This window comes from Vombatus ursinus, unplaced genomic scaffold (assembly GCF_900497805.2).
Source record: "Vombatus ursinus unplaced genomic scaffold, bare-nosed wombat genome assembly UNPS02014813.1, whole genome shotgun sequence".
Taxonomy (NCBI): Eukaryota; Metazoa; Chordata; class Mammalia; order Diprotodontia; family Vombatidae; genus Vombatus; species Vombatus ursinus.
Window position 1 is genome coordinate 17,088,564 of NW_020954591.1, and position 22,304 is coordinate 17,110,867.

The following is a 22,304-nucleotide window of genomic DNA, read 5'->3' on the forward strand; positions in this document are numbered from 1 at the left end:
TATCTTCCCTTATGGAGTTCATAATCTAATGGACAAGACAACATGCAAACAGCTATGTATAAATAAGAGCTATAAAGGATAAATTGGGAATAGTTTCAAAGGGAAGGCACTAAGATTAAGGAAGACTGGGAAGATTTTTTTTTTTTTTTTTTTTTTTTTTGCAGAGGGTGAGACTTTAGCTGAGACTTAAGGAAGCCAGAGAAGCTAGGAGTAGAAGTGAGGAAGAGAGAATTCCATGCATGAGGAACACCTAGTGAAAATGCAAGAAGTCAGGAGATGGACTGTTGTGTGCAGTAAACAACAAAGTAGTCGGTGTCACTGGGTTGCAAAGTATGTTCTTGGAGGGGAATAAGATATAAGAAGACCAGAAATGTAGGAAAGGGTCAGGATATGAAGGGCTTTAAAAGCTGAGTGATGGATTTATATGTGATCCTTGAGATAATAAGGAAACACTGGAATTTATTGAATGAGGGGGTAGTATGGTCAGATCTGTGCTTCAGGAAAATTAATTTGACGGCTTTGTAGAGGATGAACTGGAGTGGGGACTCTTACTACAGTGTAGAGTTAAGGTAGAGAGATCAACCAACAAGCTATTGAAGTAATCCAGGCATAAGATAAATAGTTGCTCACATCAGTGTAGTTGCAGTGTCTGAGAAGAGGATGCCTATACTACTTTTGTTATGAAGGTAGATTTTACTTGACTTGGCAACAGATTAGAAAATGGATGGTGAGAGAGTGAGGAATCAAGGATGACACTTAGGTTGTGTGAGCCTAGGTGATCATTAGAGTGGTGGTACTATTGACAGTAATAGAGAAGCTGAGAAGAGGGAATGATTTTGATGGAAAGATACTAAAGTCAGTTTTGGACTGTTGAGTTTAGATATCTCTGGGACACTTAGTTCTAGATGTCCAGTGAACAGTTGGAGATGTGAGACTGGAGTCCAGGAAAGAGGTGAGGTACAGATAGATCAGAGTCGTATCATATAGTGATGGTAATTAAAACCATGGAAGCGGATGATAGCATCAACTGAAATACTATATATAGAGAAGAGTCCAGATTGAGTGTTAGGGAACACTCATGCTTTGCCATTGTTATCTGGAAGAAGATCCAGCAATGGAGACAGAGAAGAGTGTTCATACACATAAGAGGGGAACTCGGAGGAGAGCAATGTCATGAAAACTTAGATAGAAGAGATTATCAAGAAGATGGTGAATGACAGTGACAGACTGCAGTGAAATCAAGAAAGATGAGGACTGAGAAAACTGCCATTAGATTTGCCAACTAAGAGTTCCTTAGTAACTTTAGAGAAAACAGTTTCAGTTGAATGATGAGTCTAGAATCCAGACTGCAAAAAGTTAAGAAGAGCATGAGAGGAAAGGATTGGGGAGGGGTGGAACCTGTTGTAGATAGATGCCCTTCTCAAGGAGTTTAATAATAAATGAGAGGAGAAATGTAAGATGATAGCTGGGGGCAGGGTAGATAGGTTAATTGAGGGTTTTTTGAGGATGAGGGAATGATGGGTGTGTTTGTAAGTGGTAGGGAAGCAACTAGTAGACAGATAAATGATTGACAATTAGTGAGACAGGAAGGATAGAGGGGGAAATCTGGTGGATGAGGTAGAATGGAATAGGTTCACTTGTACATATAGAAAGGTTACCTTTGGCATAGAGAAGGGCCACTTCATGTCAAATAGCAGTAAAGGAGAAGATAGTGGAAGAAGACATCTGAGGAATATGAGATGAGGAACAGGGGAGAAGAGGGGATTTTGATGATTAGGTACATTTTATTCAGTGAAATATGAGGCAAGGTTCTCAACTGAGAGGATGCAGATAGAGTGAGCTTTGAAAAGTTTGGTGAAGGCACATTTTATTCAGTGAAATATGAGGCAGGGTTCTCAACTGAGAGGATGCAGATAGAGTGAGCTTTGGGAAGTTTGGTGAGAGATGAAAAGGTTTGGAAAAGCCACTTTGGTGAGTGGGATTGTGAATTGATTAGGGGAATGTAAAAGGATTACCTTGCTGTAGTGCCCCAGCTGATACGCAACATAAACTTGTGGTTTCATGATTTTATCCAGCTTTATTCAGCAGCATGAAAGTGGGCAGTGGTTGCAAAGACATTGGATGATGGGAGTATTACAAAGGTGGAGTTTGAAAGGGTAAGATCTTTGACGGTATAAAGGGGCAAGGAAATTGAAAGAAGAAAGTGTAGAGTTGGACTGGCTTACCAAGAGATCAGAGTGGGGAAGGAAAAGGAGTGTAGGGGGAGGATGCTTATTAGTGTGTAATAATACTAAAAACTCCTGAAGATTGCTTATGTGATGAGAAGAGTACTTTGCTGATGTTTACACATGCAGTAATGTCTAATAAATTTTCATTTTATTAGCAGGTCATCCAAATAAATAGATAATAATAAATATTTTCATTTGATGTATAGAACTGAATGTAAAAATGGTTCTGTTTTCTATCCTTTTTATTTTTCTCATAAGTAAAATGAGATCATTGGATTAATTACTTTTTGAGGTCCTTCTAGCGTGAAGATTTCTGTGATTTGTTGATGTATGAAAAGCACAGCTATGCTTTTCACACAGTAGATATAAATTATATATCTTATAAAATCCAAATATTTTTGTTTTTATCATGTTTGTATAAAATCATCATTTTCTAAGAGTGAATTTGATTATATTCTAGCTCAACAACTTCTCTGGGGATATTCAGGTAGGCTTGTTGATTGAACATTGTGGATTTGAAGCCTGGTGTTTGTTTGCTTTTGGATATTTCCTCATTCTTGAAGCTGCTAGAAGTTAAATTTATTGCCAGATTATTGGTAATAACTTTTAAAATGTGTATGCCTTTTATAATAGAGGTGAGCACATAGTAATTCAAGTGTTCTTTGTTCTAAATATCAGCATAAAATTCAAATTACTAATTTGGTTATGTGTGAAGGAACTAATTCATTGGCCTTAAATTTAAGATACACTTAGCCTGCAATAAATCATGTGCTAAATTGTAGCACCTAATGCAACTATAGTCTGCTTCTAATCGAAATTATATTACCCAGAGCAAAGAGAAAAAAGACCTGAGAATAGTGTATGTGATATAGGGAATGCCATGGGAGAATTTTTTATGCTATGGACTAGGGTGGTATAGATCATAGAAGAAAGATGCTAAATTTTGGCATACTGCTGCAAAGGAAAAGTGTTAGATGGACATCCCTCATCTAAAATTTGTGAAATTTTTTTCTACATGAACACATTGCCATTTTTTAAAATAAGAAAATCAATGAGAAACTAGGAATTAGTGCTTTATAGAACTTGACTTTGTTGGATTGTATCTAATTCCGTAATGTAGAGAATATTGATATTAGGGCTAGCTTAGAAATTAGCATGTTTAAAATGCTTATTGACTAATATAATTTAAATACAAATATTTTTGAATTTGTTTTTAAGCTTTTACTGAAAGTGAAAGTAGAATAAATACCATGATTGTGTAAATGATAGCCAAAGACTTTGAACAGTGAAAATTTGATTTGATACAGGTGGTGAAAGTGTCAGTGATGGTTCATTTATGTCAGTGGTTTGTCTAGGAACTGTAGACTCAAGCAGTTATGCAAAAGTCATTAAGCAGAATATAGAACAGTAACAATAGTGACATTTGTAATGTATTGTGAACCACAGCATTCATACTCTGAATTTATTATTTTGTAGTTTACTGTTTTAGATTAAGGGATTTGCTAAGATGTTTGCATCTGTACTTCTGAGCTTTCCTTGAAACCAGTGAGGTCGTTGAATGTTAGTTTGCTTTTTGGGAAGATAGGGCTCAACCTGAAACTTAATGAGATGTTTTATTAAGCTTTTGCTATATTTCTGTGGGAAAAGTGAAATAATTTATTCTTTATAAAGTATTATGATGAACTGCTATAAAATGTTAAATTAAAGCTGTTTTTACTAATCATTATTTCAATGATTTAAAAATTTGTGATTTCCTCATTTCAGGTCCTTTCTCCAGTGGTATAGATTACAACTTTTCATTTTAGTGGAGTGTCTTTAAAGTTCCAGGAAAAACTTCCTAAAAATGAGAGCTATCCAAAAAATGGACTGGACTCCCTTAGAATATAGAATGGAAAGAGCTCTTGCTTTGGAGACAGAAAATATGAATTCATATTCTACCTCTGTTACTTATTACCTTTGTAACCTTAGATCCTCCCTAGGCTTCAGTTTCTTTATTTATGAAATGAAAGAGTTGTAATAGGTAGCCTCTGAATTCCTTTCCAACTCTAGGTCTATGATGTTATGAGCCTGTGAAGGTAGTGGTTTTCCCCCAGTTGGAGGTCTTTGGTCAAAAGCTGAATGACCACGTGATTCCAAAATTGCTGTGGCCAAATAATTCATCACCTAGTAGTCAGTTAGGTATGGAACCAACCTAGACTGGTCCTTGGATGACATATGTAGAGTTAATCACTAGGTCCCCAGGACCTTGCTAGCTTTTTTTTTTTTTTTTAAGAACTTTTCAGAGTGTGGTTCTGTTGCAATTTGTTTTGAAAACCCGGGGTTACTATCATGCTAAGATTAGGTATTCACTTTAGTTTTTTTTTTTCTATGCAAGCAGAAAAATAGGGTGAGTTATTGAAATATGATTCTGGTGATTTTGGTGCTGCTAATTAGGTTGGGGAAAAAACCCTGAATTTATTGGAATGCTCAGGAATTGAGGTGTTTTGAATTTTTAACTGAGCTTTTTTGTTTTAATTTAAAACAAAAGTAATATATGTTAATATGCTTTTTTATCTTGGTAAAATAAATGCTATGGATAGGACCTGGTCTTGTGGTTTCATTGTCCCCTAGGTAAGGAAAATTATCTGTCAATGTAGATCAGCACTTTCTCTGTGACTTGCACTCTTAAAGAGTTGTCCAAAGCACTGACAGGTTTAGTAACTTGCCCAGAATTATACAGCTAGTATGAGTTGGAGATAAGACTTAAACCCTGGCTTCAGGGCCAGATCTTTATCCACCAGATCTCTTATTCTTATAGTGAGTACTAACCAAAATTTAGTCTTTGGTTGATACTCAGAATCTTTTAGTAGTTTATCATTATAATGGTGTAAGAGAGTGTGTTGATCTGTACTGACACTAGAATTTACCCAAGAAATTCTTTTAAAAGAAAGTAACCCTCTGGTTTGAGCTGATTTCTTGCATCTTGTATTTTTCTTAAAAGTAAAGTTAACTAAAGAAAGTAACAATTACAAAAGCCTACCATGTAATTGAAGCTTATTTGTTCTAATTAATTGGGTCTGAGTTGAAGTTTTATTGTACTATTTGCAAGGATCTTTTTAGGCCAAGGGTTCTTAAACTTTTTTATTTCATTAGTCCCTATGACAGTTTGGTAAAACCTGTAGAACTATCCTCAAAATAATATTTTTAAATAAGTGAAGAAAATGCTAAGTTTCAATTCAAGGTTAGTGAAAATAAAGATTTTTTTTTCTATCTACATTCATGGATGCCCTGAAACCTATCCATGGGATCTTTGGACCCAGGTTAAGATACTTCCTGTTTTAGTCACATATAATATCTTTGGCCATTTTGATATATGAGAAAACATCTTATCTCTAAATTTCCCAACATATTCTCCAGGGAAATTTTGTTGCATTTGTTAAACTTTTCCAGTCATTACTGGAAATTAGTGATGGTATATAATGTTTAAGACCATGGAAAACATTAATGATTTATAAAAATTCTATACGTTTTATGTTGATAGTATGTATAACTGGAATTTTTTTGAGGGAAAAAATATTCATTGTTCTTGTGTACAGGTGCTTACTAAACCAGAGTATGAAAATATTTTCTTCTGTATTAACAGTTTTGTTGTAATAAAACATCAAATAACTTTAATTTGGTGAGGAATCAAAACAGTAAAACAAAGGAGAAATCAGGACTTCAAATTGGCCTAAGGTAGATGCTTAGGTTTGTGCCTCAATGGCTTCCCTTCTTTTTTTCCCTAGTGTGGTTTTACTTGAGCATGGTTGCTGTGTTAGCTAGCTGCATGTTGTTTGTGTTTGTGTTATAAATTGACATTTTATTCATATCAGTACCTGACAATTTGTCTGTAACTAAGTATATATTTTATAGATTACTGGAATCCACGTGAAATTATTATACAAGATTGTTTACTGGATGAACATTACACCTAACCATTGTAAATATAGGACATTAGTTAGTAACCTACATATAAGAATTAGTTTTTTGCATCAGTTAATGATTTTGATGTATTAATATGCTTCCTTATAATAGTCTGTGGACTCACTTCAGAATTTCTTTCAATGATTTTGTTACAGAAGATGACTTGAATTAAAAATCACCAGAATAGAATGATATATTAATCAGTTATCTTCCTTTGCCCAAATTAGATTTTGAAAAAGAAAATTGTATTGATGGTTCTGATTTAGAAGTAACCATGTAAAAAAGATTATAATTTTTGAATCTAATTTACATTCATTTCTAATATATCACTTTTAATATTTCAAAAGAATTATCAACTGTGTTTAAGGAAAGATATTTAAACAGTAGAAAATTATTAGTTTTTCATATCATTATAATCCCTTTTATTTTGTGCCATGATTAATTAATAGGCATAGGTCAGATTGTTTTGGATTTTCAACATTCATGAATGGACTGGATTTCTACTCAACTTTTTATTTCAGCTTTGCCTTATTTTGTGTTTAGATATTAGAAAGATATAACTTACTGTCACTAAGAAATAATATTTTAAAATAAATACACTATTAAAATACTATTTTTGGTTCAGAATGGGACTCATGGATCTACTATATACCATCCTGATTTTTTGTAAGATTTTACAATTTTACTTAGTATTGCTGAGTTTGAAATTAAATGCTGTGGTGTTAAATATGAAAATATTTGGAATATGGCTGATGGTACTATCCTATGGGAGACAAAATACTAACCTATCTCTGTGAGAATTTTTTTTTTCTAAACACAGCAAGGATGTAACTCCTTGAAAAATGACTTTTGTTAAAATTAGTTCTTACTCTTCATGCCTTTAAGACTCTAGAAAGCTTGCCCCTCTGCCCCGAGTTGGAAGTTATGGAAATAGATTTCTCAAACATCCTATGTTCCCCACATTCTTTTATAACAGTATTTGTTTTCCAAATTTTATTCAGAATTCAGTTATAGGCTTGAAATTTCTCAGGGCAATATTACTAAATTGCTTAGAACTTTGCTTCTCAATGCCTTTGCAAACATGAATGTGTATTCTTCTCATCTGTAAAACAAAACTAAACAAGGCAAAATTAAAAATTTTCACAGATCTGAAGTTTGTATTTTCATTAAAGGCATCATTACTTTTTTTTGTGCAGCTTAATATATCACTTTGTGTTTTAATTTTTTTGTTGATGCCTTTTTTCCCCACTAGAGCAATTTCTTGATATGCCTTTAACCCACAGTACTCAAACAGATAAAACAATGACATCTGAAATAATGCAAAATTTTGCGTACTTAGTCCTTGGAGACCCCTACTCTCCACCAGGAGGAAGAAAGTATAGCTTCATCGCCTAATCTCTGGGAGCAATACTTTAAAAATGTTTTTTATCGACATCTTTTGTTTTTGTATCACTTTCATTTCCCATTATAACTCTGGAACCAAGATTGCTCAGGCAATAGTACTTTTTTAAGAAGGGAATTTCTAGAGATGGTATTTTTAAAATAATTATAAGTTATCTTAATGCATTGTTAAAATATTTTCTTCTCTTGTCTTAATCTTTTTTCTTTATGCTTCATTTCTTCTGATTAGGATTATATTTAAAACACCAAAATGTTTTGACGTGAAATAGGTAGGAGTTCTAAGCTACAAACTTGATATCTGGGCCTCAGTAACTATTGGAGTCAAAAATAGAGGGAGCATGGTACAGTTAAAAGAATCCTGACTAGGAGTGAGGAAACCCAAATTCTGGTTTTACTCTTCCACTCTATGACCTTACTTAGTGAAGTTTTAAAATTTTAAAAATCTCTTTGGCTCTGTTTCTTCATGTGTAAAAATGAGGGATTTCAGTTCTCCTCATTGTTCTTTTTGACTCAATGATATCATATATTTGAGGCATAAATGAAATAAAACTAATTCTTCAGATAATCTAGACTTGGACAAATATTAGATATGTTTTTAATTATTGCTTGAAGCCTTTTTATTCAAACATTTGCCTTTTGATTAAAAAAACTTTACCCATAGGCACAAAATTGTCCAAATACTTTTCCAGTTTCCAATTTTCAGCTAGTGATACTATAAATGCATAGATCAGGGGTGGGGAACCTGTGACCTTTTACTGAGTCCAAGTTTTATAGAACAAATCCTTTTATTAAGGGGATTTGTTCTATGAAGTTCAGATTCAGTCAGAGGGCCACACTCAAGGACCTAGAAGGCCACATGTGGCCTCAAGGCAGCAGGTTCTCCACCCCTGACATAGATATATAAAAGGTGCTCGGAGAAAACCTTATGCACAAATGAATTTTAAATACATTGAAGGTATTTTGGAGTGGTAGTAAAAATATTGTGTAATTAGATACTTTGCTAGATGTGACGTTAGCAAAAATTATGCAAATTAACTATTTAAAAAGTATCTACACACTAAATGGAAATCTGTGCATAAAGATGCTATCTACATTTTCCCTTGTGTTCTTTAAAGAAATGCAATATGCACTAAAACATATATTTTTACAAAAGTTATTTCCTTGAAGGGCTAAAAGTTCTAATTATGGTAATGTACCTTGGGAAGGATAGTCTTTGTAGTATAATTTAGAAAGCATCTTTATATGTATAGTGTATACACTTTAAAACACCAAAGACAGGGCCTTTTTTTCAAAGGCTACATATGTATGTATTTGTGTGTACACAGATATATACATAAATAAATGCACGTATGTATTCACACACCCATATATATATACATATGTACACAATCTACATATATGCACATGTATTTGATCTAATTATTCAGAATTATGTTTTTAATTAAACTAGTTATACGTACATATATATGACATATACATATATAATGTAATGAGAATATAAAACCAAAAATCATTAGAGTTTTATATCTATTCACAAATAACATTATTGTTCAATATAATTAACAGGAAGACCCTGCACTCAACTGCAGCTTCTGAATCCAGAACGATTTGCACGTCTTATTAAAGAAGTAATGAATACATTTTGGCCTGGCAGAGAATTGGTAGTTCAGTGGTATCCGTTTGCTGAAGACAGTGATCATCCATCTGTTGCATGGCTTAAGATGGTCTGGAAGCATCTCTATATACATTTTTCAGAGGATTTGTCTCTATTTGATGAAATGCCACTTATCCCTAAGACTACATTGGAGAAAAGTCAGACATTTGTAGAACTCATTAGACTCAGGATCCCATCACCAATTATTTTAGATGATGAATCTGAAGCACAGCTTCCAGAATTTTTAGCAGACATTGTACAAAAGCTTGGAGGCATTGTCCTTAAAAAACTAGATTCTTCTATACAGCATCCTCTTATTAAAAAATATATACATTCCCCATTACCAAGTGCTGTTTTGCAGATAATGGAGAAGATGTCATTGCAGAAACTGTGTAATCAAGTAGCTTCATTGCTTCCAACACATAAAGATGCTCTGAGGAAATTCTTAGCTAGTTTAACTGATATAAATGAAAAGGAAAAAAGAATCATTCAGGAATTGACAATATTTAAAAGAATTAATCATTCATCTAGTCAAGGGATTTCTTCTTTTACAAAATTGAAAGGTTGTAAAGTGTTACATCATACTGCTAAACTTCCACCAGATCTGAGACTCTCTATTCCAGTAATTGATAACAGTGATGAAGCTACCATACGTTTGGCAAATATGTTGAAAGTAGAGCAGCTAAAAAGCACTGGCTGCTTAAAGTTTATTTTAAAAGATATTGAAAATGGTTTTTATTCTCATGAAGAAACAACACAGCTTATGCTATGGATTCTTGAACATCTGTCCTCTCTGAAAAATGAGAATCCACGTGTAATTGATTGGGTAATGCCATTAAAATTCATTCAGATTTCGCAGGGACACATTGTTTCAGCCAGTGAACTCTTTGATTCTGATATTGGTATACTGCAAGATTTGTTTTATGCTGAAGAAGAAATCTCCTTTCCACCTAGTATTTTTACTTCTTCTTCAGACATTCTTCATTCTTTGAGACAGATAGGGTTAAAAAATGAAACCAGTCTCAAAGAAAAAGATATCGTACAAGTGGCAAAAAAAATTGAAGAATTACAAGTTAGTTCTAGCCCAAATCTGGATGCCCTTTTAAAGAAAGCTAAAACTCTCTTAATGGTTTTGAATAAAAATCATACATTATTACAGTCATCTGAAGCAAAAGCAACACTGAAGAAGATAAAGTGGGTTCCAACATGCAAGGAAAGGCCTCCAAATTATCCAGGATCTTTAATCTGGAAAGGAGACCTTTGTAATCTTTGTTTACCACCAGAAATGTGTGACATATCTCATGCTACTTTAGTTGGTTCATCAGTTCCTCTTGTTGAAAGTGTCCATGCAAATTTGGAAAAAACTCTTGGCATATTCACAAAACCTAGTATAAATGCAGTCTTAAAACACTTTAAGATTGTTGTTGATTGGCATAGTTCAAAAACTTTTAGTGATGAAGACTATTACCAATTCCAACATATTTTGCTTGAAATTTATGGATTCATGCACGATCATTTAGATGAAGGCAAGGAAGCTTTTAAAGCTTTGAAGTTTCCATGGGTCTGGACAGGTAAAAAATTTTGTCCCCTGGCGCAGGCAGTAATAAAACCAATACATGATCTTGAACTTCAGCCTTATTTGCACAGTGTGCCTAAAACTATGGCAAAATTCCACCAGCTATTTAAGGCCTGTGGTTCAATAGAAGAGTTGACCTCAGACCATATTTCCATGGTCATTCAGAAGGTATATCTTAAAAGCGATCAAGAACTCAGTGAAGAAGAAAGTAAACAAAATCTTCATCTTATGCTGAATATTATACGATGGTTGTATAGCAGTCAGATCCCAGCAAGCCTCAATACACCAGTACCAATTCACTATAGCAAGAATCCTTCTAAACTTATGATGAAACCAATTCATGAATGCTGTTACTGTGATATTAAAGTTGATGACCTTAATGACTTACTGGAAGATTCTGTGGAACCAATTATTTTGGTACATGAGGACATACCCATGAAAACTGCAGAATGGTTAAAAGTTCCATGCCTTAGCACAAGGCTGATCAACCCTGAAAATATGGGGTTTGAGCAGTCAGGACAGAGAGAACCACTTACTGTAAGAATTAAAAACATTCTGGAAGAATATCCTTCAGTTTCAGATATTTTTAAGGAGTTACTTCAAAATGCTGATGATGCAAATGCAACAGAATGCAATTTCATGATTGATATGAGAAGAAACATGGACATAAGAGAGAATCTTTTAGACCCGGGGATGGCAGCCTGCCATGGGCCTGCTCTGTGGTCATACAACAATTCTGAATTCTCAGATTCTGACTTTATAAACATAACTAGATTAGGAGAATCTTTAAAAAGGGGAGAGGTTGATAAAGTTGGAAAATTTGGTCTTGGATTTAATTCTGTGTACCATATCACTGACATTCCCATCATTATGAGTCGAGAGTTCATGATAATGTTTGATCCAAATATAAACCATCTCAGTAAACATATTAAAGATAAATCTAACCCTGGCATCAAAATTAATTGGAGTAAACAACAAAAAAGACTTAGGAAATTTCCTAATCAATTTAAGCCATTTATAGACGTGTTTGGCTGTCAGTTACCACTAACTGTAGAAGCACCTTACAGTTACAAAGGAACTCTTTTCCGACTTTCATTTAGAACACAACAAGAAGCTAAACTGAGTGAGATCAGTAGTACTTGCTATAATACAGCAGACATTTATTCCCTTGTGGATGAATTTAGCCTCTGTGGACATAGGCTTATCCTTTTTACTCAGAATGTCAATACCATGTTTTTGAAGTACTTGAAAATTGAAGAAACCAATCCTGGTTTAGCACAAGATATAATTGTCATTAAAAAAAACATTTGTTCCTCCAAAGCATTAAATGTACCTATTGTAAGTGTTTTGAAAGAAGCTGCTAAGCTCATGAAGACCTGCAGTAGCAGTAATAAAAAACCTCCGATGGATATACCAAAGTCATCTTGCATATTACAGATCACAGTTGAAGAATTTCGGCATGTGTTCAGAAGAATTGCTGATTTGCAATCACCACTTTTTAGGGGCCCAGATGATGATCCAGCTGCCTTATTTGAAATGGCAAAATCAGGACAGGCTAAAAGGCAATCTGAAGAACTACCACAGAAAACAGTGGATTCTACTACATGGCTAATATGTACCTGCATGGATACTGGAGAGGCTTTAAAATTTTCCCTGAATGAAAGTGGAAGAAGGCTTGGGCTTGTTCCCTGTGGTGCAGTAGGAGTCCTATTTTCTGAAGCCCAAGACCAAAAATGGACTGTGAAACAACACATTGGTGAAGTTTTCTGCTATTTACCTCTGAGAATAAAAACAGGGTTGCCTGTTCACATCAATGGCTGTTTTGCAGTTACTTCAAATAGGAAAGAAATATGGAAGACAGATACAAAAGGAAGGTGGAACAATATATTCATGAGACATGTTATTGTTAAAGCCTACCTAGAAGCACTTAGTGTTTTGCGAGAGTTAGCCATAGGTGGAGAACTAATTGATTATACTTACTATGCAGTGTGGCCTGATCCTGATTTAGTTCATGATGATTTTTCTGTGATATGCCAAGGTTTTTATGAAGATATAGCTCATGGGAAAGGCAAAGAAGTGTCTAGAGTCTTCTCTGATGGATCCATGTGGGTTTCTATGAAGAATGTGAGATTTTTAGATGATTGTATACTTAAAAGATCAGACATTGGTCCTGCTGCTTTCAAGATCTTTTTAAAATACCTTAAGAAAACTGGATCAAAGAATCTCTGTGCTGTTGAACTTCCTTCTTCAGTAAAATTGGGATTTGAAGAAGCAGGTTGCAAACAGATACTTCTTGAGAACACGTTTTCTGAGAGACAATTTTTTTCAGAAGTATTTTTCCCAAATATACAAGAAATTGAACCAGAACTTCGGGATCCTTTAATGTATTTTGTTTTAAATGAAAAGGTTGAGGAATTCTCTGGAATTCTCCGTGTAACTCCATGTGTTCCTTGCTCTTTGGAGGGCCATCCTTTAGTCTTGCCTTCAAGGATGATCCATCCTGAAGGACGAGTTGCAAAGTTATTTGAAACTAAAGATGGAAGATTTCCTTATGGGTCCACCCAGGATTATCTTAATCCTATTATCTTGATTAAACTTGTCCAATTAGGAATGGCAAAGGATGATATATTATGGGACGACATGCTAGAACGGGCAGAGTCAGTAGCTGAAATTAATAAAAGGGACCATGCTGCTGCTTGCCTAAGAAGTAGCATCTTATTGAATCTTATTGATGAGAAACTAAAAATCAGGGATCCTAGAGCAAAAGAATTTTCTGCAAAATATCAAACAATCCCTTTCCTCCCATTTTTAACAAAACCAGCAGGTTTCTCTCTACAGTGGAAAGGTAGCAGTTTTAAGCCTGAAACTATGTTTGCAGCAACTGATCTTTATACAGCTGAGTACCAAGATATAGTTTGTCTTTTACAACCAATTCTCAATGAAAATTCTCATTCTTTTAAAGGTTGTGGTTCTGTGTCATTGGCTGTCAAAGAATTTTTGGGGTTACTTAAGAAGCCAACAGTTGATTTGGTTATAAACCAGTTAAAAGAGGTTGCAAAATCACTTGATGGAATTACATTGTATCAGGAGAATATCACCAATGCTTGCTACAAATACCTTCATGAGGCAATGCTACAAAATGAAACCACAAAGACAGCAATTATTGAACAGCTTAAAACTTACAATTTCATCTTAGTTGAGAATGCTTATGTTGAACCAGAAAAAGTATCATTTCATTTGAACTTTGATGCAGCACCATATCTTTATCAGTTGCCGAATAAATACAAAAATAATTTCCGTGAACTCTTTGAAAGCATAGGTGTGAGAGCTTCTTTTACAGTTCAAGATTTTGCCCTTGTTTTGGAATCAGTAAATCAAGAGAGAGGGACAAAACAAATAACTGAAGCAAACTTTCAGCTTTGCAGACGAATTATTAGTGAAGGAATATGGAGTCTTATTAGAGAAAAGAATCCAGAATTTTGTGAGAAAAAGTATGGCAAAATATTGTTACCAGACACTAATCTTGCTCTTTTGCCTGCTGAATCATTATGTTATAATGATTGTCCCTGGATAAAAGTAAAAGATACCACTGTAAAATACTGTCATGCTGATATTCCTAGGGAAGTAGCTGTAAAACTTGGAGCCGTACCAAAGCGACATAAGGCCTTAGAAAGATATGCTTCTAATATCTGTTTCACAACACTTGGAACTGAATTTGGACAGAAAGAAAAACTGACCAGTAGGATTAAAAGTATCCTTAATGCTTATCCTTCAGAAAAAGAAATGTTGAAAGAACTCCTTCAAAATGCTGATGATGCTAAAGCCACAGAAATTTGTTTTGTTTTTGATCCAAGACAACATCCAGTCGATAGAATATTTGATGATAAGTGGGCACCACTACAAGGGCCAGCACTTTGTGTATATAACAATCAACCGTTTACTGAAGATGATGTCAGAGGAATTCAAAACCTTGGAAAAGGTACAAAAGAAGGAAATCCTTGTAAAACTGGACAATATGGCATAGGATTCAATTCTGTATATCACATTACTGACTGTCCTTCTTTTATTTCTGGTAATGACATACTCTGTATCTTTGATCCTCATGCAAGATATGCACCAGGAGCTACATCAGTTAGCCCTGGACGCATGTTTAGGGATTTAGATTCAGATTTCAGAACACAGTTCTCAGATGTTCTAGATCTCTATTTAGGTGATCATTTTAAACTAGATAATTGCACAATGTTTAGATTTCCACTTCGTAATGGAGAAATGGCCAAAGTTTCAGAAATTTCCTCTGTTCCATCATCAGACAGAATGGTTCAGAACCTTTTGGATAAATTGCGGTCAGATGGGGCAGAACTTCTTATGTTTCTTAATCATATGGAAAAGATTTCTATTTGTGAAATAGAAAAGGCAACAGGTGCACTAAATGTACTGTATTCAGTAAAAGGCAAAATAACTGATGGAGACAGATTAAAGCGGAAGCAATTTCATGCAGCTGTAATTGACAGTGTTACGAAAAAGAAGCAACTGAAAGACATACCAGTACAACAAATTACATATACCATGGATACTGAAGACTCTGAAGGTAATCTTACTACATGGCTAATTTGTAACAGATCAGGATTTTCAAGCATGGACAAAGTTTCTAAGAGTGTTATTTCAGCTCATAAAAATCAGGATATTACTCTTTTTCCACGTGGTGGAGTAGCAGCTTGCATTACTCATAATTATAAGAAACCCCATAGAGCCTTCTGCTTTTTGCCACTCTCTTTAGAAACAGGGCTACCTTTTCATGTAAATGGACACTTTGCCTTAGACTCAGCAAGAAGAAATTTGTGGCGGGATGATAATGGAGTTGGTGTTCGAAGTGACTGGAATAATAGTTTGATGACTGCTTTAATAGCACCAGCATATGTTGAACTGCTGATTCAGTTAAAAAAGCGTTATTTCCCAGGTACTGATCCCACAATGTCAGTCTTACAAAACACAGCTATTCATGTGGTAAAAGACACTTTAAAAAAGTTTTTGTCATTTTTCCCAGTCAACAGACTTGACCTGCAACCAGACTTATATTGTCTGGTGAAAGCACTTTACAGTTGCATTCACGAAGATCAGAGACGCTTATTACCTGTAGTAAGGGCTCCAAATATTGATGGCTCAGATTTACATTCTGCAGTTATTATCACTTGGGTTAATATGTCTGCTTCAAACAAAACCAAACCATTTTTTGACAACTTGCTTCAGGATGAATTACAACATCTTAAAAATGTGGAGTACAACATCACAACACGTAAGACTATAGCAGAAAATGTTTACAGACTAAAGCATTTACTTTTAGAAATTGGATTCAACTTGATATATAATTGTGATGAAACTGCCAATCTTTACCACTGTCTTTTAGATGCAGAAATTCCTGCTAGCTATGTAACTCCTGCTGATGTCCGGTCATTTTTGATGACATTTTCTTCTCCTGACACTAATTGCCACATTGGGAAATTGCCTTGCCGCCTTCAGCAGACTAATTTGAAGCTATTTCACAGTTTAAAACTTTTGGTAGATTATTGCTTTAAGGATGCAGAAGAAAACGAGATGGTAGTTGAGGGACTGCCACTTCTTATTACAGTTGATAGTGTTTTGCAAATTTTTGATGCAAAGCGTCCCAAATTTCTTACAACATATCATGAATTGATACCTTCCCGCAAGGATTTGTTTATGAATACATTGTATTTGAGATACAGCAATATTTTATTGACTAGCAAAGTTGCAAAAGTTTTTGATATTACCAGTTTTGCTGATTTGTTATCCTCTGTCTTACCACGTGAATATAAAACTAAAAGTTGTACGAAGTGGAAAGAAAATTTTGCAAGTGAATCCTGGCTTAAAAATACGTGGAATTTTATTAGTGAATCTGTAAATGTGAAAGAAGATCAAGAAGAAATAAAACCTACTTTTGATATTGTTGTTGATACACTAAAGGATTGGGCTCTGCTTCCAGGAACTAAATTTACTGTTTCAGCCAGTCAGCTTGTTGTTCCAGAGGGGGATGTGCTACTTCCTCTAAGCCTTATGCATATAGCTGTTTTTCCAAATGCCCAGAGTGATAAAGTTTTCCATGCTTTAATGAAAGCTGGTTGTATTCAGCTTGCTTTAAACAAAATTTGTTCTAAGGACAATGTGATTGTTCCTCTACTGTCAGCTCACACAGCAAACATAGATAATCCTACAAGCATTTTGAAGGCCATACATTATATGGTCCAGACCTCAACATTTAGAACTGAAAAATTAGCAGAACATGATTTTGAGGCTCTCTTAATGTATTTTAATTGTAATTTAAGTCACTTGATGTCTCAGGATGACATTAAAATTTTAAAATCACTTCCATGCTATAAATCTATTAGTGGTCGATATATGAGCATTGCAAAATTTGGAGCATGTTATGTACTTACAAAAGCCATCCCTCCAGCTGAAGTGGAAAAATGGACACTATCCTCATCATTTGCATTTCTTGAAGAAAAAATGCACTTGAAAGAATTATATGAAGTTCTTGGTTGTGTCCCTGTAGATGATCTTGAAGTATATTTGAAACACCTTTTACCAAAGATTGAAAATCTCTCTTATGATGCAAAATTAGAACATCTCATTTACCTGAAGAACAGATTATCTAGCATTGAAGAATCATCAGAGATAAAGGAACAGCTTTTTGAAAAGTTGGAAAGTCTGTTGATAATTCATGATGCAAGTAGTCGTTTAAAATCTGCAAAACATTTTTATGACAGAACTGTGAGAGTTTTTGAAGTTATGCTTCCAGAAAAATTATTCATACCTAAGGATTTCTTTAAAAAATTGGAGCACCTCACTAAACCCAAGAACCAAGCTTCATTCTTAACATCATGGGTAATGTTCTTAAGAAATATTGGACTAAAATATATTCTTTCTCAACAGCAATTATTGCAGTTTGCTAAGGAAGTAAGTATGAGAGCTAATACAGAAAACTGGTCTAAAGAAACACTGCAAAACACAGTTGATGTTCTTCTTTATCACATATTTCAAGAACGAATGGATTTATTATCTGGGAATTTTTTGAAAGAATTATCTCTAGTACCTTTCTTATGTCCTGAACGTGCCCCTGCTGAATTCATTAGATTTCATCCCCAATATCAAGAGGTAAATGGAACCCTTCCTCTTATACGGTTCAATGGAGCACAGGTAAATCCTAAATTCAGACAGTCAGATGTCTTGCAGCTGTTGTGGACCTCCTGTCCTATTCTTCCTGAGAAAGCAACACCTTTGAGTATCAAAGAACAAGAAGGTAGTACTCTTGGTCCACAGGAACAACTTGAACAAGTTTTGACAATGCTCAATGTTAATTTAGATCCTCCTCTTGATAAAGTCATTCAAAATTGCAGGAATATTTGCAACATAACAACTTTGGATGAAGAGATGGTAAAAACTAGAGCCAAAGTCTTACGGAGCATTTATGAATTTCTCAGTGCAGAAAAAAAAGAGTTCCGTTTTCAACTTCGAGGAGTTGCTTTTGTTATGGTAGAAGATGGTTGGAAGCTTCTAAAACCTGAGGAAGTAGTGATAAATCTAGAGTATGAATCTGATTTTAAACCTTACTTATATAAACTGCCTTTAGAACTTGGCACCTTTCATCAATTATTCAAGCATTTAGGTACTGAAGATGTTATTTCAACTAAACAATATGTTGAGGTGCTGAGCCGTATATTCAAGAATTCTGAAGGAAAACAGTTTGATCCTAATGAAATGCGCACAGTTAAGAGAGTTGTTTCTGGACTGTTCAAGAGTCTTCAAAATGATTCGGTCAAGGTTAGAAATGATCTTGAGAATGTACGAGATCTTTCACTTTATCTTCCAAGTCAAGATGGTAGATTGGTAAAGTCCAGCATCTTAGTTTTTGATGATGCACCACATTATAAAAGCAGAATACAGGGACATATTGGGGTTCAAATGCTTGTTGATCTGAGCCAATGTTATTTGGGAAAAGACCATGGTTTTCATACGAAGTTGATAATGCTCTTTCCTCAGAAACTCAGGCCTCGTCTACTGAGTAGCATTCTTGAAGAACAGTTAGATGAAGAAACACCAAAAATTTGTCAGTTTGGAGCATTATGTTCTCTTCAAGGAAGATTGCAGCTACTCTTATCTTCAGAACAGTTCATTACTGGACTCATTAGAATTATGAAGCATGAAAATGACAATGCTTTCCTGGCCAATGAAGAGAAGGCCATTAGACTTTGCAAAGCCCTTCGAGAAGGATTAAAAGTTTCATGCTTTGAGAAGCTGCAAACAACATTAAGAGTTAAAGGATTTAATCCTATCCCCCATAGCAAAAGTGAAACATTTGCTTTTTTAAAACGGTATGGCAATGCAGTAATTTTACTTTATATACAACATTCAGACAGTAAAGACATAAATTTCCTGTTAGCATTAGCAATGACACTTAAATCAGCAACTGACAATTTGATTTCAGACACCTCCTATTTAATTGCCATGTTGGGCTGTAATGACATTTATAGGATCAGTGAGAAACTTGACAGTTTAGGAGTGAAATATGACTCATCAGAACCATCAAAACTTGAACTTCCTATGCCTGGTACTCCAATACCTGCTGAAATCCACTATACTCTACTTATGGATCCAATGAATGTTTTTTATCCAGGAGAATATGTTGGATATCTTGTTGATGCAGAAGGTGGGGATATCTATGGATCTTACCAACCAACCTATACATATGCTATTATTGTACAAGAAGTTGAAAGGGAAGATGCTGATGACTCTAGCTTTCTAGGAAAGATTTATCAGATTGATATTGGATACAGTGAATATAAAATAGTAAGCTCTCTTGACTTGTATAAATTTTCCAGACCTGATGAAAGTTCTCACAGTAGAGACAGTGCACCTTCTACCCCAACCAGTCCTACTGAATTTCCAGTCCCTGGACTTCGAAGCATACCTCCCATTTTCTCTGGAAAAGAGAGCCACAAGACATCTTCAAAACACTATTCACCCAAAAAGATTAAGGTAAATTCTTTGCCAGAAATATTGAGAGAAGTGACATCAGTAGTAGAACAAGCATGGAAGCTTCCAGAATCTGAAAGGAAAAAGATTATCAGACGATTATATTTGAAATGGCATCCAGACAAAAATCCAGAGAATCATGATATGGCTAATGAAGTTTTTAAGCATTTACAGAATGAAATTAGTAGATTAGAGAAACAGGCTTTTATAGATCAAAATACAGATAGAACATCAAGGAGAACATTTTCAGCAGCTTCACGATTTCCATCAGACAAATATTCATTTCAGCGATTTTATACTTCATGGAATCAAGAAGCAACAAGTCATAAATCAGAAAGGCAACAACAAAACAAAGAAAAGGGCCCATCTTCTGCAGGACAGTCTTATTCTCAACGGTTTTTTGTTCCACCCACTTTTAAGACAGTAGGTAATCCAGTTGAGGCACGGAGGTGGTTAAGGCAAGCTCGAGCAAATTTTTCCGCTGCTAGAAATGACCTTCATAAAAATGCTAATGAATGGGTATGCTTTAAATGCTACTTATCCACTAAATTAGCTTTGATTGCTGCTGACTACGCAGTAAGGGGAAAGTCAGATAAAGATGTGAAGCCCACTGCACTTGCACAAAAAATAGAGGAATATAGTCAACAACTTGAAGGACTTACAAATGATGTTCATACATTGGAAGCTTATGGTGTGGATAGTTTAAAGACCAGATACCCTGATTTACTTCCTTTCCCTCAGATCCCAAATGATAGGTTCACTTCTGAAGTTGCTATGAGGGTGATGGAATGCACTGCTTGTATCATAATAAAACTTGAAAACTTTATACAACAGAAGGTTTGAAGTGACTAAAGGGAACAATTTTTAGGTAGAGCTAAATATAGAACATGATGAATGCAAACAAACATTCATTTGGCCATCATACTTCCATGGGCTGAATTACCTTTTATCTAGGGAGTTTTTGAAATATAGTGCACAAAGATGATACTAAATTTGGATGGCCATTAACACGAATTCCAACAAAAACTCTGAGCCTAAAAGAAAATTATTTTTACAAAATTATAGGAAAATGAGTTACATAATTGTTAAATGTATGTGTGAGTGGTTAAAATGACATGTTATTGAGCTGCACTTTATATAACCAAAGCTTAGCAATGTGTTAGATAAGGTCTTTATATGTTTCTTGTTAGGATGAATTTTGTTTATGTTTCCAACAGGGTATAATTGTTTAAGGAATTAATGTAACACTGGACATATCACTGAGCTAAACAAATAAGGACAAGTTGTCTCTGGAGTGAAGATTTTTATTTGAGTGGATTTTTTTTGACCCATTGTTCTCTCATCAGCTGGCTCTGATTATGAATTTATTCTCATTTTATATCCTAATAATATTCAGTGTATTTGAATTGGTACAGCATTTTAATTATGAATATTACTTGGTTATGCATTCATAGTACTTGTAAAAGTGCACCAAGTGCACTTTCACTTTAAGTTTAAAAGGTTTTTTAAAATTTTATTTGATTGTTTACAAGCTTCCTATTTAAAGATTTAAGGTGGATAGCATGAAATGGGTGGTGGTAGTTTATTACCAGATGTTGATAATGTTTTTGAAAACTGCTTACCAAAATAACATTTTGAAGACTTGTTATGTTTGTGTACATATTCTTTTCATAGACATAATTTGTATAGTGTGGGTGTACAGGTTGCATTTTTTTGTTTCATATGTCTAATGGTGCTGCAATATAATGTTCTATTTTTTTGTCTTTCACTATGACACTTCGTGATCTTTGGGACTTAGTTAACATTTCAGATATTGCAAATTGTAATATCCTTGATAATGTCATATAATTAATTTAGTACTTTTTTAAAAATAGGAATTATTATTTTGAAGTTTCCTTTCCCCCAGAATTTGTCCATATCTGATGTTTAATATTTATCATGTCCAAATGTAACATATTTATTTACTTGTGAGCACAGTGAAAGTGTAATTTTTTTCAGAATGTAAAAAGAGTTCAGTGATAATGAGTTTACACAAATGCAGTAACTGAAATTAACTGTTGTAATCTGAAAGAAAAATATGCTGATATAGACTTTTATGCAGTTAAGGGCTTAAAGAATGTGTTAAAACATTTTCATTATTATTGGTAACAAAAAGAATGTTTGCTTCTTGAACAATGTATTGCTTCTGAATGTGAAGCTATGTAATTATTTCTGCTGTTATATTAAGTGCCATAATTTTAATAAAGCAAACATATACATACAAAGAAAAATTAATTGTAATTTTGTTTTTTGAGGAGACCTTTTATAGCTTTGAAATCAAGCTTCACTTTTGTACATTTTGAGCTTGCAATGGATTGGAGGTTTTCCTAAAATTTGAAAGTGGGTATTTTGTTTAGGTCTGGAATTTTTTAAAAATTAGGTTTGGAGGATAAGACTAGCATAGACTTAAGCACATAGT

At 34.3% G+C, this 22,304-nt stretch overlaps 1 protein-coding gene across 3 annotated transcripts in view; it reads left to right on the forward strand.

The window, feature by feature from the left end:
• Nucleotides 1-22,096, forward strand: part of SACS (sacsin molecular chaperone) — a 45,282-nt gene extending 23,186 nt beyond the window's left edge. For 2 of the 3 annotated variants that reach the window (XM_027877646.1, XM_027877647.1), the window contains one exon: nucleotides 9,138-22,096. In XM_027877646.1, the coding sequence (XP_027733447.1) occupies nucleotides 9,138-20,689 (11,552 nt within the window). In that variant the 3' untranslated portion in view covers nucleotides 20,690-22,096. Of the gene's footprint in view, nucleotides 1-3,992; nucleotides 4,101-9,137 lie in introns of those variants that run through there. The other variant, XM_027877648.1, reaches the window with a different exon arrangement.
• Nucleotides 22,097-22,304: the final 208 nt, after the last annotated feature.